The sequence below is a fragment of the Rhinoderma darwinii genome, chromosome 13, assembly GCF_050947455.1.
Source record: "Rhinoderma darwinii isolate aRhiDar2 chromosome 13, aRhiDar2.hap1, whole genome shotgun sequence".
NCBI classification, from domain to species: Eukaryota; Metazoa; Chordata; class Amphibia; order Anura; family Rhinodermatidae; genus Rhinoderma; species Rhinoderma darwinii.
Genome location: NC_134699.1, coordinates 8,949,313 through 8,962,549, shown reverse-complemented (window position 1 = coordinate 8,962,549; position 13,237 = coordinate 8,949,313). Strand labels below are relative to the sequence as shown.

Below are 13,237 nucleotides of genomic sequence, written 5' to 3'. Positions count from 1 at the left end.
TCATATCTATCTATCTATCTCTCTCATATCTATCTATCTATCTCTCTCATATCTATCTATCTATCTCTCTCATATCTATCTATCTATCTCTCTCATATCTATCTATCTATCACCTTGTGGTATTTATCCCTCATTGTCTCGCAGTAAGACAGAGATTGATCTCGTAGACGCCGCAGCAGCCGGAACACGCGGCTTTATAGTTTAATTCTTTTAAGAAAATTGTCCTTCAGTCATTAATTATCAGGGTGTTTAGTTCCAGTAATAATAAGTAATTGGCCTCTTCCAGACGACGTTATCCCCGTGATACATTCCCATCCATCCTGTTAACCGGCGTCACAGCTTACACCCTGACAGAGGGGTCTTATAAATGACGAGAAGGGGGCAAAAATTCAGAGACCGAGCCAATCTGAGCTGTGGCCCCTCTTAAGGGCCCCATGTAAACCATACCGGCGGCCTCTATGATATATTATGCGACAAGCGGAGGGGTATCTTGAATCTTCTGGGCCCCCAACTATGATGGATCATTTATAACACTGGTTTCCTCATATGGGACAGAGAGACCTTTGGGCCCCTGCAGGCCCCGGGGCTGGTATTCGTACCATCGTGGCTTTTATGGGGCCCTTAGAGAGACTGGCCCATTTCCAAGCTGGTCTTCAATAGGTGATTGGAATCTGCACTGTCCCTGGTTGTCAGGGGGGGGGGGTGTCAAGCAGAACCTGAAAGGGGCCCCATCTCTGCTATGGGGCCCCGGGTTTTCAATGTACAACCCTGTAGATATAAATAGGAGATTGCTGATATAGGAAAGAGGATAATCCTTCACTTTTCTTTGGTGCAGGGGACAATCCCAGGAAGATGCCTGTGGCCCGTGGTGGGTTCACATTGACCCGTACAGACGGTGAGTAATCCGGTCGTTTTAGGTCAGTTGACCATTGGCGTCCAATCAAAATGGTAGATAGGCTGGAAATGAGATTGGTAGACGGTTCTTTAAAGCAGAAATTAGATAAATAAAATATATAACAAAAATTATTTTAAAAAAATTATAAATTTTTGGGGGAGATTTTCGGTTTAATCCGTTCTGGTAATTCCGCATTAAAATTCTTCCATTTGCGTCCAGTGTTATGATGGATTTACTGGAACACAAATGACAATTTGATTACAATTTAGAGAAGTTATTTATTCCCTAGAAGTGAAATGGAAGCAGGCGGCGAAGTGAGCGGCGCTATCATGATACGTGTTACCGGATTTAAATAATTACCATAGAATTGAAGAATAAATTGCGTCTTTTGTCCATTTTCTGTAAGCAGCCCAGATGGGAAAGGGTTAAGAATTGAAAGAGAGCTCAAACCCGACTTATTGCCCATTCGATTCAATGATGTACCCTATTGTGTCCATATGCCTTGGTATTGAGGGAGCCAATAGAAAATTGTTGCCCTATGTACTCTCATTTTTAAATTATGACCACTAGGTGCTGGTAATGGAATTTGATCTGTTGCGCTATGAACTGTATACTGAAAAATTGCAAAGAGCTGCAATACCACCTATAGCCACCAGGTGCTGATAATGAAATCTTTTGTGTTTACCTATGTAATTTGTAGTTTGTCAGGGCAGGATTCTGGTATGCCGTACAGAGTCCCTGCGGATGTTGCCCTTGTCAGAATTGAACCCATGGCCCTAGTAGTGATCTTGATCCCCACAGACCCCATTTTATATATATATATATATATATATATATATATATATATATATATATATATATATATATATATATATATATATAATGCCAATATTGTGTCTTTATATTTTCCAGATTTGTGCCCACTGATTGAAGACAAAGGACTAAAAGATGCATTTCATGGTAGGGGCCCTCAGTTTACAGGTATCACCAGACCATACTGAGCTGAAGATTGTGATGGGAGCTCTAATGACCCCTCTTCTATCTAAATATAATGCCAGGGGCAACCCCTATGGAGCCTATGAAAGGGGGCCAAGCACTCTATCCGCTTTCCACCAGAGTCCTTAACTTTCCCTGCAGCCACCACTAGGGGGAGCTCACTGCACACATATTTGTACAGCTCCTATTGAGTTAAATACTAGCTACAATGAGCTCCCCCTAGTGGTGGCTGCAGACAATCAGAATTTTATAATTAAACTCTGTGTGAAGTGAAGCAGAGGATTTGAGATTTCTTGCACATATTTTATGGAATTCATCCATCCTCTTATATCAAATTTAGAACAAATGTGGCAGATATCAGTTTTCCTAGAGCTCTAAACAGCAATGGGAACATATCAGGACATAACTGCGTAGGTGGGCCATTCAGGACTTGAGGATAGTTGGGAATCATATTAGTTGTCATCCTACTTTCCCAAAAACAGATATACAGAGGAAACTGCTATTTTTTAATAACTTGACCTCAGAGGACGACTCAAGGTCAGATATTCACTGGGGGATTCTCTATTATTTAGGTGGAAAATCTTCTTATAAGATCCTGAGAACATTCTCCTAAAGTGAAATAATGACTTTGTCTTGTCTGGAACTAGTCTGAGGAGTCGTGTACTTCTTATCTTTACAGCCAATTCAATCTGTCTCAACATTAGAGCACAATGTCAATCAGCTGCACAATAAGATCTGTGCCAGAAAATAGCCGCGTACAATGAAGATATTATAAGAAAGTCTCCGGCCAGGAATAGCGCTCTTAAAGGGGCAGCTACTGCTCAAAAACCCATTTAGTCCGCTTAATGGAGGCAGAATCTGGGGGTCAATGTCCATTACGTCCCCCCAAAAGTTGGGAGCGGAATAAAGTGATAACCCCACTGTGGCATAGGAGGTACAGAGGTTACAAGCGCACCAAGCGCTAATGTATAAACCATGGGGGACCCCAAAGAGAACAGCTGCAGATAAGGAGTGTGGAGGTTCAATGATACAAGAGGTCCCTCATATGTAAGACCCCTATAGTCCTAAATAAGTGTTTCCCATCCATTAGCTTGGAATCCTTATGAGGCACTCGGGCCCCTGGCATGTGGCCCCCTCCCCAACTACAGATTTCATTATGCCATAGTATTACTGAAAACTGGCACCGGGGTCATAGGACTGACAGGGGACTCTAGGCACAGAACTATATCCGGATCACATGATACTATGGCCAGCGCCGCCATACTGGACTTTACACCCGGGCGAGGTCAATACCACTGGGCATTATCCACAATGACATTTTCAGTTTTGTTCCTAGAAGTTATTAATTGTTGAAAAGTTCTGCAACTTTCTAATATAATTTGTGTTTCAATTGTTCACCAATTTTAAGACCTCTGCTTGATGTCAGTAAATGGGGACATTCTTGTAAACAACAGCTGAGGGTTTGTTACAGATGCATCCAGTCTAGCGAATCGTCTGTGAAGTAATTACACCAGTAGCACAAATCTATGCTGCTCTGAGAATTTGTTACAACGTATCAATGCAATAAAAGTCCAAGTTATTTTTTTTAAATCTCACAGAGGATTGACTAAACCGGATACAATTGAAGCAAATCCTCAGCTGTGGGGTCAGAATGGGGTTTCAGCTTCTGGATGTAATAGAAAATATGAAGTTTTCAATTTACTGACAGCAAGCAGAGATCTTGAAAGGGACAAAGTATTTTAGCAAATTGCAGAAAGACTATTGTATGTGGGTTTACGTGTGACGGCAGGCTTGTTTACACTAGAGTCCACAAACTTAATTCCGTTCCTATGACAACCCTTATGGGGATCACAACATAGTGCCTATAGTAGTTGTCATAATTTAGATCCATAGACCTATACTTTGGCAGTTGGTGACTCGTATATAGACTCAATAATAATCTAACAGGCATCATTCTAGAAGATGAGATCTATAATGCAGGTCGTATTAGTCATCACCCAGCTTTCCCAGGAACAGATAGAACTAGAATTGTAACCACCTTACATAAGACGGCGACTCGGGGTCTTCTGTTTACTGGGGTGGGTGGGGGGGGGGGGTTTCTTTAAGGGTGCTGTATATTGCCTTGTAAAGAAGCTTATTCATACAGGTGACTGATCTGCTCATTGTCCTCTCTGTCAGGTTATAATATGATGGCGGTTTTTGGCTTGGACGAGAAGAATTACTCTTCAATCAGAGGGGTCTCCCTTGACGCCTTTGTTTTAGGGGGGTCCAGGATTTATTCAATTGCTGAGGATATCCAGCTGACCCTATGGACCAGGTAATGGCAATGACTATGTAATATATCGTTGGTGTCTTACAGGAACAGATCACTTAAAGGGCTCGTCCAGTCTATCAATAAAGCGTAATTATTGTATTATAGGAAGTTAAAGGGGCTCTCCGCTGTGCAAAATCCCTACTTGTTAGAAGGGTCCCTTGGCAATAAACTGATCACAAAGTGTTCCCCCTGCTGTGTCCCCAGCGATCAGCTGTAATCTGTGGGGAGCAAGTGTTTCATTTCCCTGCAGCGCCGCCACAGGGGAAATGAAGTATTACGCATCGTCCATTCATATCAATGGGATGTCTGTGTAATACAGGAGAGGACAAGACGACTCCCCTCTATTCATTTAGAATTCCCTAATAGGGTGTAAAAAAGAATGGACAACCATCTTTTTATTATACTTTGTTTTTCATTATCTCTGATTGCTTTCAGTGAATGGAAATATTAACATTCCAAGTCTTAAACTTGTCCTGATCTAGTCCTGTTCACCCAGCTGAGTTATTACTATTTCTCAGTGTAGGTGAAAGCTACAGTATACGCCTGGAGTCCAGGACAAGTGAGATATTTGTGCTGCTTCAGTATTTAGGTCACAGATTTGCCTAGACTGATACAATGTAACACATACCACCAGCTATGTGAGCAGGACCAGGTCAGAACCAGTTATTAGACCATTGAATCTAATGTTTCATTCACTGACAACAATCGTTTATCTTGAAAATGGTGATAACTATAAACACAATGTAAAGGAATTAACAACTTCTCCAAAAAAATAAAAATAATTCCAGTTCTTAAAAGGCAAAATTAAGAAACCGGGGTGTGCGTGTTTTTGGGGATTTACCTGTGCTCCATATGAATAAAAGCCATAATATGTGTCAAGAGATAACAATATATCAGAGCTAGGATTGCCTAGACTGGATACATTGTAGCAAACCCTCAGCCGTGAGAAGTATCAGGTCTCTACAGATTTTCAAGCCCTACATGAAAAAAAATAATCTATTACTCATTCACTGACGGCAAGCAGAGCTCTTTAAAATGGTGACGAATTGAAACCCAAAGCTGTAGGATTTCTCATTATACAGCGGTCCAGCTTCAATTACCTTACGCTGGAGTTTGATAATCTCCAGCCAGGCTCCGGTGTGGTGGAGCTACGTAATCTACCCGCAACACCTGGCATGACCGTCCTAATCTCTGGCACCCCCTCTCGGCCTCAGCATGGCCGTTTCCCCCTCACTATCAGGTGCTCTCTGTAATTTCCTATATTCTCCACGCTACGTCTCCTTCTCCCCGCTCCTCTCATCTTCCCGTCGTTTCCAGCTCCCTCCGCTTCACTTTTCATCTCATTTTCGTGGCCTGTGCGAGACCCTTTTTCTGGTGGATAGGAAATTAATTGGCAGCGAGAACATCCCAGGGAACGGCGAGGGGCTCTGTCTTTTCATGTCGCCTGCGTCGCCTCCGCTCTTAATCCTACAAAGCCCTGATAACATAAATCTCCTTTATACGGAAGAATGTGCAAATCCCAGAGACCTGTGGTGCCCCCTATGGGCAGGGGAGGGGTATTTTGGAAATTATCCTAGTATAATAATTGAAATATGGAGTCATCCATGGTCCTGGGCACGCTGGTCCTATATCACAGGTCACCTATTGGGGTCTCGCTATTTTATATGTTAATTCTACCTAATCTGCATCTTGGAATCTCACGCTGTTTCCGTTATCTCTGAATGCGGCTGGCGGATTGCGATCTCCTCCCGCTTTGGGGATATTCTAGTATTTTGACTCGCTTCCCATGGCAAAAAGAAACCTTCCGCGTGCGTTTAACGCCACATGGTTGATCAATCATTGCTGACAATATTGCAGCCGTTTGGCTATGTGAAGATTGGCCGCGGTCTGCTGTGGGCGCGAGAGCGCAATTGATGATGGAAGTCTTTGCTGCAAAGAATTACATTACGTTATTCATTTTCCGTATATATTATTCTGCGATTTACGGAAATATTGTATTAACTGGCTCCAAGCAAATGAATTGCATCGGGGGAGGGGAGGGCTGCTATAGGAGGTGCAGAGATACGTCGCATGGGGCTCTGGTACCTGAGTGGGGGCCTTCTGCCACATAAGGACACCTGTAGTATAAATGGCGCATGGTAGGTGGGTGGGCCAGTTATAGATTTTGCAATGGGGCCCTAGAGGCTCAGGTTACGCCTCTATAGTCTGCTTTAAGGAATTGTCCAGTTTAGACAGCCCATTGTTTTACACCGTATGGGAAAAATGAGGGGGGTCCTCTGTTCAGGATCCTCATCTCTCGGCCAGAGTGGAGAGTAGTTACATAGAGCGTCCCTCACTCTGGAGGACCTATCAACCCAGTGATATAATTGGACACTGTGTAATTCTTCATCTCGCCTGTGGGGGCACTGCAGGGAAATTGAACGCTTACTGGCAGATTTTTCATGTATTTTTTCAAGCCAAAACCAGGAACAGAAGAAATAAATAAAGAAAGGCTGTATAGGTCTGCGCTACTGGATCCAAATCTGGATTTGGTTTCCAAAATGAGGGCAAAATCTGCAGCAAATCTGTAATCTGCACTGTGGGAACCCAGCCGTACAAGGAATTGTCCAAAGTGGAGAAGCCCTTTAAGGTGTGATTCAACTGCAGTTACCGCCTACACATAGCGTCCACCTATTACATACTTAAATATCACAAATGTTTATTTTGCATCCTGCAACTCCCCCTTCCCCCCCATAGTGTATTCTGCATGCTACAATACCTCAAGTTGCCTAGCAACCACTGTTCTTCCTGTCTAGGTGACTACTATTTCATTACATGCAGCTGAATGTACAAAAGTGGTCATAGAGCAATAGCAGATTTGATTTCCACACCAGAGACCGCAGATTGCCCTCTCCTCAACCCCAGATGGTTGGTTGAAGATTTTTTTTTATTTGAAACCATTTGACACCATATTTAAAGGGGTTGTCAAGTCTGATGTAAATGCACTGAAAGGGGCTGTTTAATGTAGGCAACCCTTCTGTAAAAAAACAGCCGATCCGGCTTCTCTACCCCCCCAGTTGTCATACGTTATAACTGAGGGAAATCTCGGCCAGCCTCAAATTTTCAGTGCATCAGCCAGGGTGTAACATTACATGCCGGCCATAGAGAGTGGCTCCCTGTAAGACCCCCCTCTGTGGCGTCCATATGCCCTAATAGAACATATGGACGGGGGTTTTTGTCGTGAGACGGACGTTTTTACTCATTGAATTATGAATCATTCTGCAAATTTGCGTTTCAATGATTCAAGGTTTTCAAGATCTCTGATTGCTGTCGGTGAATTGAAACACACTTGTTTAGGTTCAGCGCAAAACGGTCTTAATCCTGTCCTACTGACAGTGCATGGCTCGTTACAGTGTATCAGAGCTGCGTCTAGTAAATTGACATAATTTGCGTGTTGGTGATCTTCCCCGTCTACCATGAATCTATGTGTTTTCTCATCCTAAGAGAAGTTCATCCTAATGGCCTTCCCCCAGAACACAGCCTGAGCTTCCTTCTACGTCTGCCTCCACATGCTGCCCAGGAACCCTTCGCTTTGTGGCAGATAACGGATGAAGACTTCCAGCCCGTCACGGGGATTATCCTGGACCGTAAGGTGTTTCGAATATAGTATATCAGATCTTAAATCTGGGTTTGGGATTGGCAATAGGGGGCTGGTATGTAATGGGTTAAGGTTATTAGGTCTATTTATGTCATCCATTATAAACCTTGCTTCCCGAATGCTCCTCTAGTATTATGTTGGCCATGATGGCTTCTATATAACCCTTTCTCCTCCAGTAATTTTTTTCTTGGACAAGGTTAGCCCATGTCGTAGTGAGTGAGCCTAAAACCATCACTATCCTCAACAGTGATGCTCTAGAAGCTGTGATGGTCCTCAAAAGCCCTAGTGAGGACCACCAACAGACCCCATCTTGCCCCACCAATAGACCACATCCTTCCAAAATGGGATCAAGCTGCTCAGCCGGACCAGCCAATAGTCAGATCTCACGTTGGGATCCCATGACTAGCCAAACTGAAGAGTGGTTCCTTGGGTTATGTTACGGGGATGGGTCATCTATGGCTTTCTTTTAGGTTTTTTTCATTTTTCTCATCAACAGCAACTAAACAGTCTCTGACTTACTTCAACTCTGATATTGAGGGCAGATTACAGGAGGTGACCTTCCATCGGCACGAAGTAAAGAAGATCTTCTATGGAAGTTTCCATAAGGTAAAATACTGGCCTTTTCATCACCATTGGATTTAGAGATCGGGGTCCATTGAAGGATTACTCAAGATCATTTGTGTACTCAGTTGTGTAGTAGTAGGCCACAGCAGGGCATCCCAATGACAACTTAAAAAGTGTCCCCCTGCTGGGACCCCTAGCGATCAGCTGTAATCTGTGAGGAAACCTAGCAGTAAGTGTTCAATTTCCCTACAGTGCTACCACAGGGGAAATTAAGCATTACACAGTGCCCATTCATATCAATGGGATGTCTAAAGGACAGGACAAATTTTCAAGAGCAGGAGACACTCTTTATAACCACACTCCACTCTGGCCAAGAGATGGGGATCCTGAACAGTTGACCCCCCCCCCCCCCGCTATTAACTCAGAACTCCCTAATAGGGTGTATGACAATGGATTTTCTAAACTAGACTCCCTTTAATGAGTTCTGCAACCCTTTGATTTTGGGAATGTAAGGAGCCACCAACTCTGTAGGCACCACCGATATTATCGTCTTATAACTAAAGGTTGATGTCTACTTTAATTTATTTGGTCTTTCTGTCCAGGTACAACTAGCCATTAACAGAGCGAGTATCAAGATCCATGTGGATTGCCAGATGGTGGCAGAGAAGACTGTCAAGACTATGGGGAAGGTGACCACCTTGGGGTTTGAAATGTTGGGCAAACTAACAAGAACTCGAGGTCCAAAAAGTGGCTCCTCAGCAGTAAGTAAATCCTGGAGCCAGATCTCCAAGTCACCTCTGCTTTTACTTTATTCCTTTTTGTCCACATGGTCTTCTTTGTACTGTGTTGTCTTCTGTTTTTATATCTGTTACGGATTTCTCAATGCCTAGTCTTCCCTATTTAGAATGGACAAAGTAATTGTGTAGAAACTTAATGCACCACTTCAATTGGAATAGAACTTGGACAAATTCCTACGTGTTAGATGGGTCCATTGACAATAAGCTGATCACCAAGTGTCCACCTGCTGGAACTCCAGCGATCAGCTGTAATCTGTGGGGAAACCTGGCAGTAAGTGTTTAATTTTCCTGCAGTGCCACCACAGGACAAATGAGGCATTACACGGTGTCCATTCATATCAATGTGTTGTATGTGTAATGCAGGATAGGACAAGTCCTCCAGAGAGAGAGAGAGAGACGCTAATTGTTACTTCTCTCATGTCTGGCCAAAAGATGAGGATCCTGAACAGAAGACCCCCCCCCCCTCTATTAACTCGGAATGCCCTAATAGGGTGTATGACAATGGGTTTTCTAAACTGGAAAGCCCAGTGCAAGCACCAGTATGGCGTCTACATCAATGTTAGCCGACCAGTATCACAAAGTCCACAATGTGCGTAGCCCAAAAACAACACCTGTGTTTAAGATGGATCAAGATGATGATTATCAAAAAGTAGCATCTTGTAGTCGGTGGTCTATGGAACCGTGCGAGAGTCCACAATTGTTGGTGAGTTGCTGACATGTCCTTGGCCCCTTATATACAGCTGGTGTGGTCTCATAGATTTTGTCCACGGGGCAAGATGTGCACATGAGTATTTCTATGAAAAAGGGGAAGGACCACGTACGTACGTACGTACGTACGTACGTACACACATATATATATATATATATATATATATATAGCAGACAAAAAATGGCGACAGCACCCTGCAACACTAATGCCACCTAAACCACTAAATATAAATAAATATGCACTAAAGCTAAATCTACTTACAATAGGGAGGTTCTTAGTGCACATTTTGATCAAAAAGTGTTAGCCCACCTGCCACGACAAGGCGACCTCTGTAAGGTGGGAACCTACGCTGCACATACACCCAGAACTGGGACTAAGCCTACATATATATATATGGTCCATATATCTAAAGTTCATATCACTATATGCAAGAAGAAGTATGTTCCAGCTGTACATATATAATTATATACAGAAGATACCCAGGTTATACCAGCATTCTCCATATCACTATATACAGGAAGATGTATAACTTATACCAGCTGTACGTATATAATTATATACAGAAGATACCCAGGTTATACCAGCATGCTCCATATCACTATATACAAGAAGATGTATAACTTATACCAGCTGTACATATATAATTATATACAGAAGATACCCAGGTTATACCAGCATGCTCCATATCACTATATACAGGAAGATGTATAACTTATACCAGCTGTACATATATAATTATATACAGAAGATACCCAGGTTATACCAGCATGCTCCATATCACTATATACAGGAAGATGTATAACTTATACCAGCTGTACATATATAATTATATACAGAAGATACCCAGGTTATACCAGCGTGCTCCATATCACTATATACAAGAAGATGTATAACTTATACCAGCTGTACATATATAATTATGTACAGAAGATACCCAGGTTATAGCAGTCAGTGAATTGTTGCATTTTCTTTAGTACAGAGCCATAGTTACTATGGCAGATACTTCTATTCCTCTTGCAGCACAAGAAGGGTTAACCCATGTCTATTTCTTGATAGTGTCCAATTCCAGCATCAGTAAGTCATTCATTGTTCTCCTTAATGCAATGTCACCCAGAGTCAGCGCGGCCTCCCGGCATATCAGCCCAGAACGCCTTATTTTCATCCGTCATCCAGATTTATTTAACCTGAGACATTTTAAATTTCCAGTGATCAATGGGTCTCATTTGGAAGAGATTCAGGCTCTGACTGATTCCCGCATCTCTGGGAATGGAGAAGAAAGAGTCCAGCTCTCCAGAGGGCGTTTAAAGAGGCGATAGCATCTGGCTATATATAGCTGTGCGGGTCAGTGGAGAGGGGACCGCTGATGGGGGACAAGATGAGAAGAGCGCCTCGCTAAATCAACGTGTTCTTTTAATTATTAACCGTGGGAGCGCCTGTCCTTAAATCCCATCACAGCGCCTACTGATAACGCAACATCGTGCTTATATCTGCTGGTCATTTGTATTACAGTAGAACTTATTTATACACTTCTAGTAGAGCTCGGCTTGAGGGCGAAGTTTTCTCATGCATTTTTATAAAATTGCATGTCTTACATATTATTTCCATGTTATTATAGCTGTTTTTGCCAGGCCACCATTTCTAATTAAATTCCTAATCAGAGGCATTTGCATTATTAGCTCCAAGGGTTCATGTGGGCTGTCATGTGGCCTAAGTGTCGGAAGGCCCCTACCTGCCTGTCATTAAGTCCAGCACATTGGACTGAATGCCCGTTCATTCTTTATCTGCTTTCTCCCTTTCTAAAATAAAGCAGGGAAGTATTTCTGTATAGGAATTGGGTGACTGTGTGACCAAAAACAGCTCCCCGTAGCCCAAAATGGTTGATTATGGATGCAACTTCCTGTCCTGACTGAGCACCTCTGGATCCGAAACTGCTGCTATGACAAGCATAGCCAAAATGCTGTGTAGACCAAGAAAGAACCCTGGTCACTGGGGCTTACTAGCTAAAGAGGGCAGAGGTGGTGGCACACATCTGTCTAGGGGAGCAGTTTAGTTATATAGGAGTTTACAGTGGGGTTTATAAATATTGCTGCATATCACCCACAGATCTGGCTCAGATGTACAGTAAAGTTTATTAACAAGTGAAGAGGAGTGCGGAGAGCTGCAAGGACAATAAAATTGTTTTTACATATAACGTTTTCACACCAAGGGTTGTAACGAAAATAAAAAATGTGATAAGCCTCTCTTAAAATGCCTTTCACGATAAATAGTTAGTATCATTGCCGGAGGTAGAGCATTCCAGAGCATATGTGAAGCACAGGAGAAGACATGTCATGCAGTTATTTCCTAGGTGGCTGGCTATTAAATCCAAGTTGGAGGAGAAGTTAGCTACTTCCTCCTTCACTGATGGCGCCAATGACTTACTCTTTTCAGTATCCTTATTTTGTTTTGTTTTTTTTACTTTATTTAATACATTAAAAGAAAACCTTGTAATAATGTAAGCTATACATTAGGGTAGAGGCTCTGGTCTGTCTGACTGCCATTTGTAATACTGATGTCTTATGTGGCAAAGGGGCGTTTGAGCCCCCTCAAGCAGAATTCCGGAGCATAGGTGCAACACGGGAGAAGACTTTCTTTTCATGCAGTTATTTCCCAGGTGACTGGCTATTAAATCCAAGTAGAAAGAGAAGTTAGCTACTTCCTCCTTCACTGGTGACACCAATGACTTACTTTTTCCACTATTCCTTGATTATTTTTTTAACTTGATTTAGTGAAGTAAAAGAAAACCTTGTAATATTATAAGCTATACATTAAGGTGGAGGCTCTGGTCTGTCTGACCAATGCCTGATAGTGACCAAATGTTTATTTCCAGAATCAATTAAAGGTGTACTCTCTCACTTTGGCCATTTGCTACGGGATTTGAGGAAAGAAAGGTGACAAAAATGTCCCACGAGAGCTAATATGGCTGACAATGGTTGCTGCCAGACAGCTACTTACTGTCCCAGAAACGGGATGTTGGAAAAGTCTAAAGCACAAACAGCAGAGCTTACATAATAAGGTTAGGGTCCCACCACAGGGATCCCCCCCCCCCCCCATTTAGAGCAGAGTTTTTCTGTTGGAATACTCCTTTTTAAAGAGTGCTGGAGCTGTGGGACCCACTGTCCATGGGCCTCCAGGCATTGCCCAAATGGTCAGTCAACGCACGGACCAAACCCTTCTGTATTTGTCTTTCAGCTGGAGCTCCAGTCATTTCTGATATTCTGCACTTCAGAGATCCCAGAAGGAGACGGATGCTGTGATGTCCCAGCCAAGGTGAGAGCTAGATGAG

The 13,237-nt window shown here is 42.8% G+C and overlaps 1 protein-coding gene across 1 annotated transcript in view; it reads left to right on the top strand.

Annotated features, from left to right (window-relative positions):
• Nucleotides 1–13,237, top strand: part of COL20A1 (collagen type XX alpha 1 chain) — a 43,313-nt gene that overhangs the window by 16,224 nt on the left and 13,852 nt on the right. The window contains exons 18-24 of the mRNA XM_075846234.1: nucleotides 836–895; nucleotides 1,808–1,855; nucleotides 4,070–4,208; nucleotides 7,689–7,831; nucleotides 8,339–8,448; nucleotides 9,009–9,167; nucleotides 13,144–13,221. Coding sequence (XP_075702349.1) covers nucleotides 836–895; nucleotides 1,808–1,855; nucleotides 4,070–4,208; nucleotides 7,689–7,831; nucleotides 8,339–8,448; nucleotides 9,009–9,167; nucleotides 13,144–13,221 — 737 coding nt within the window. The remainder of the gene's footprint in view (nucleotides 1–835; nucleotides 896–1,807; nucleotides 1,856–4,069; nucleotides 4,209–7,688; nucleotides 7,832–8,338; nucleotides 8,449–9,008; nucleotides 9,168–13,143; nucleotides 13,222–13,237) is intronic.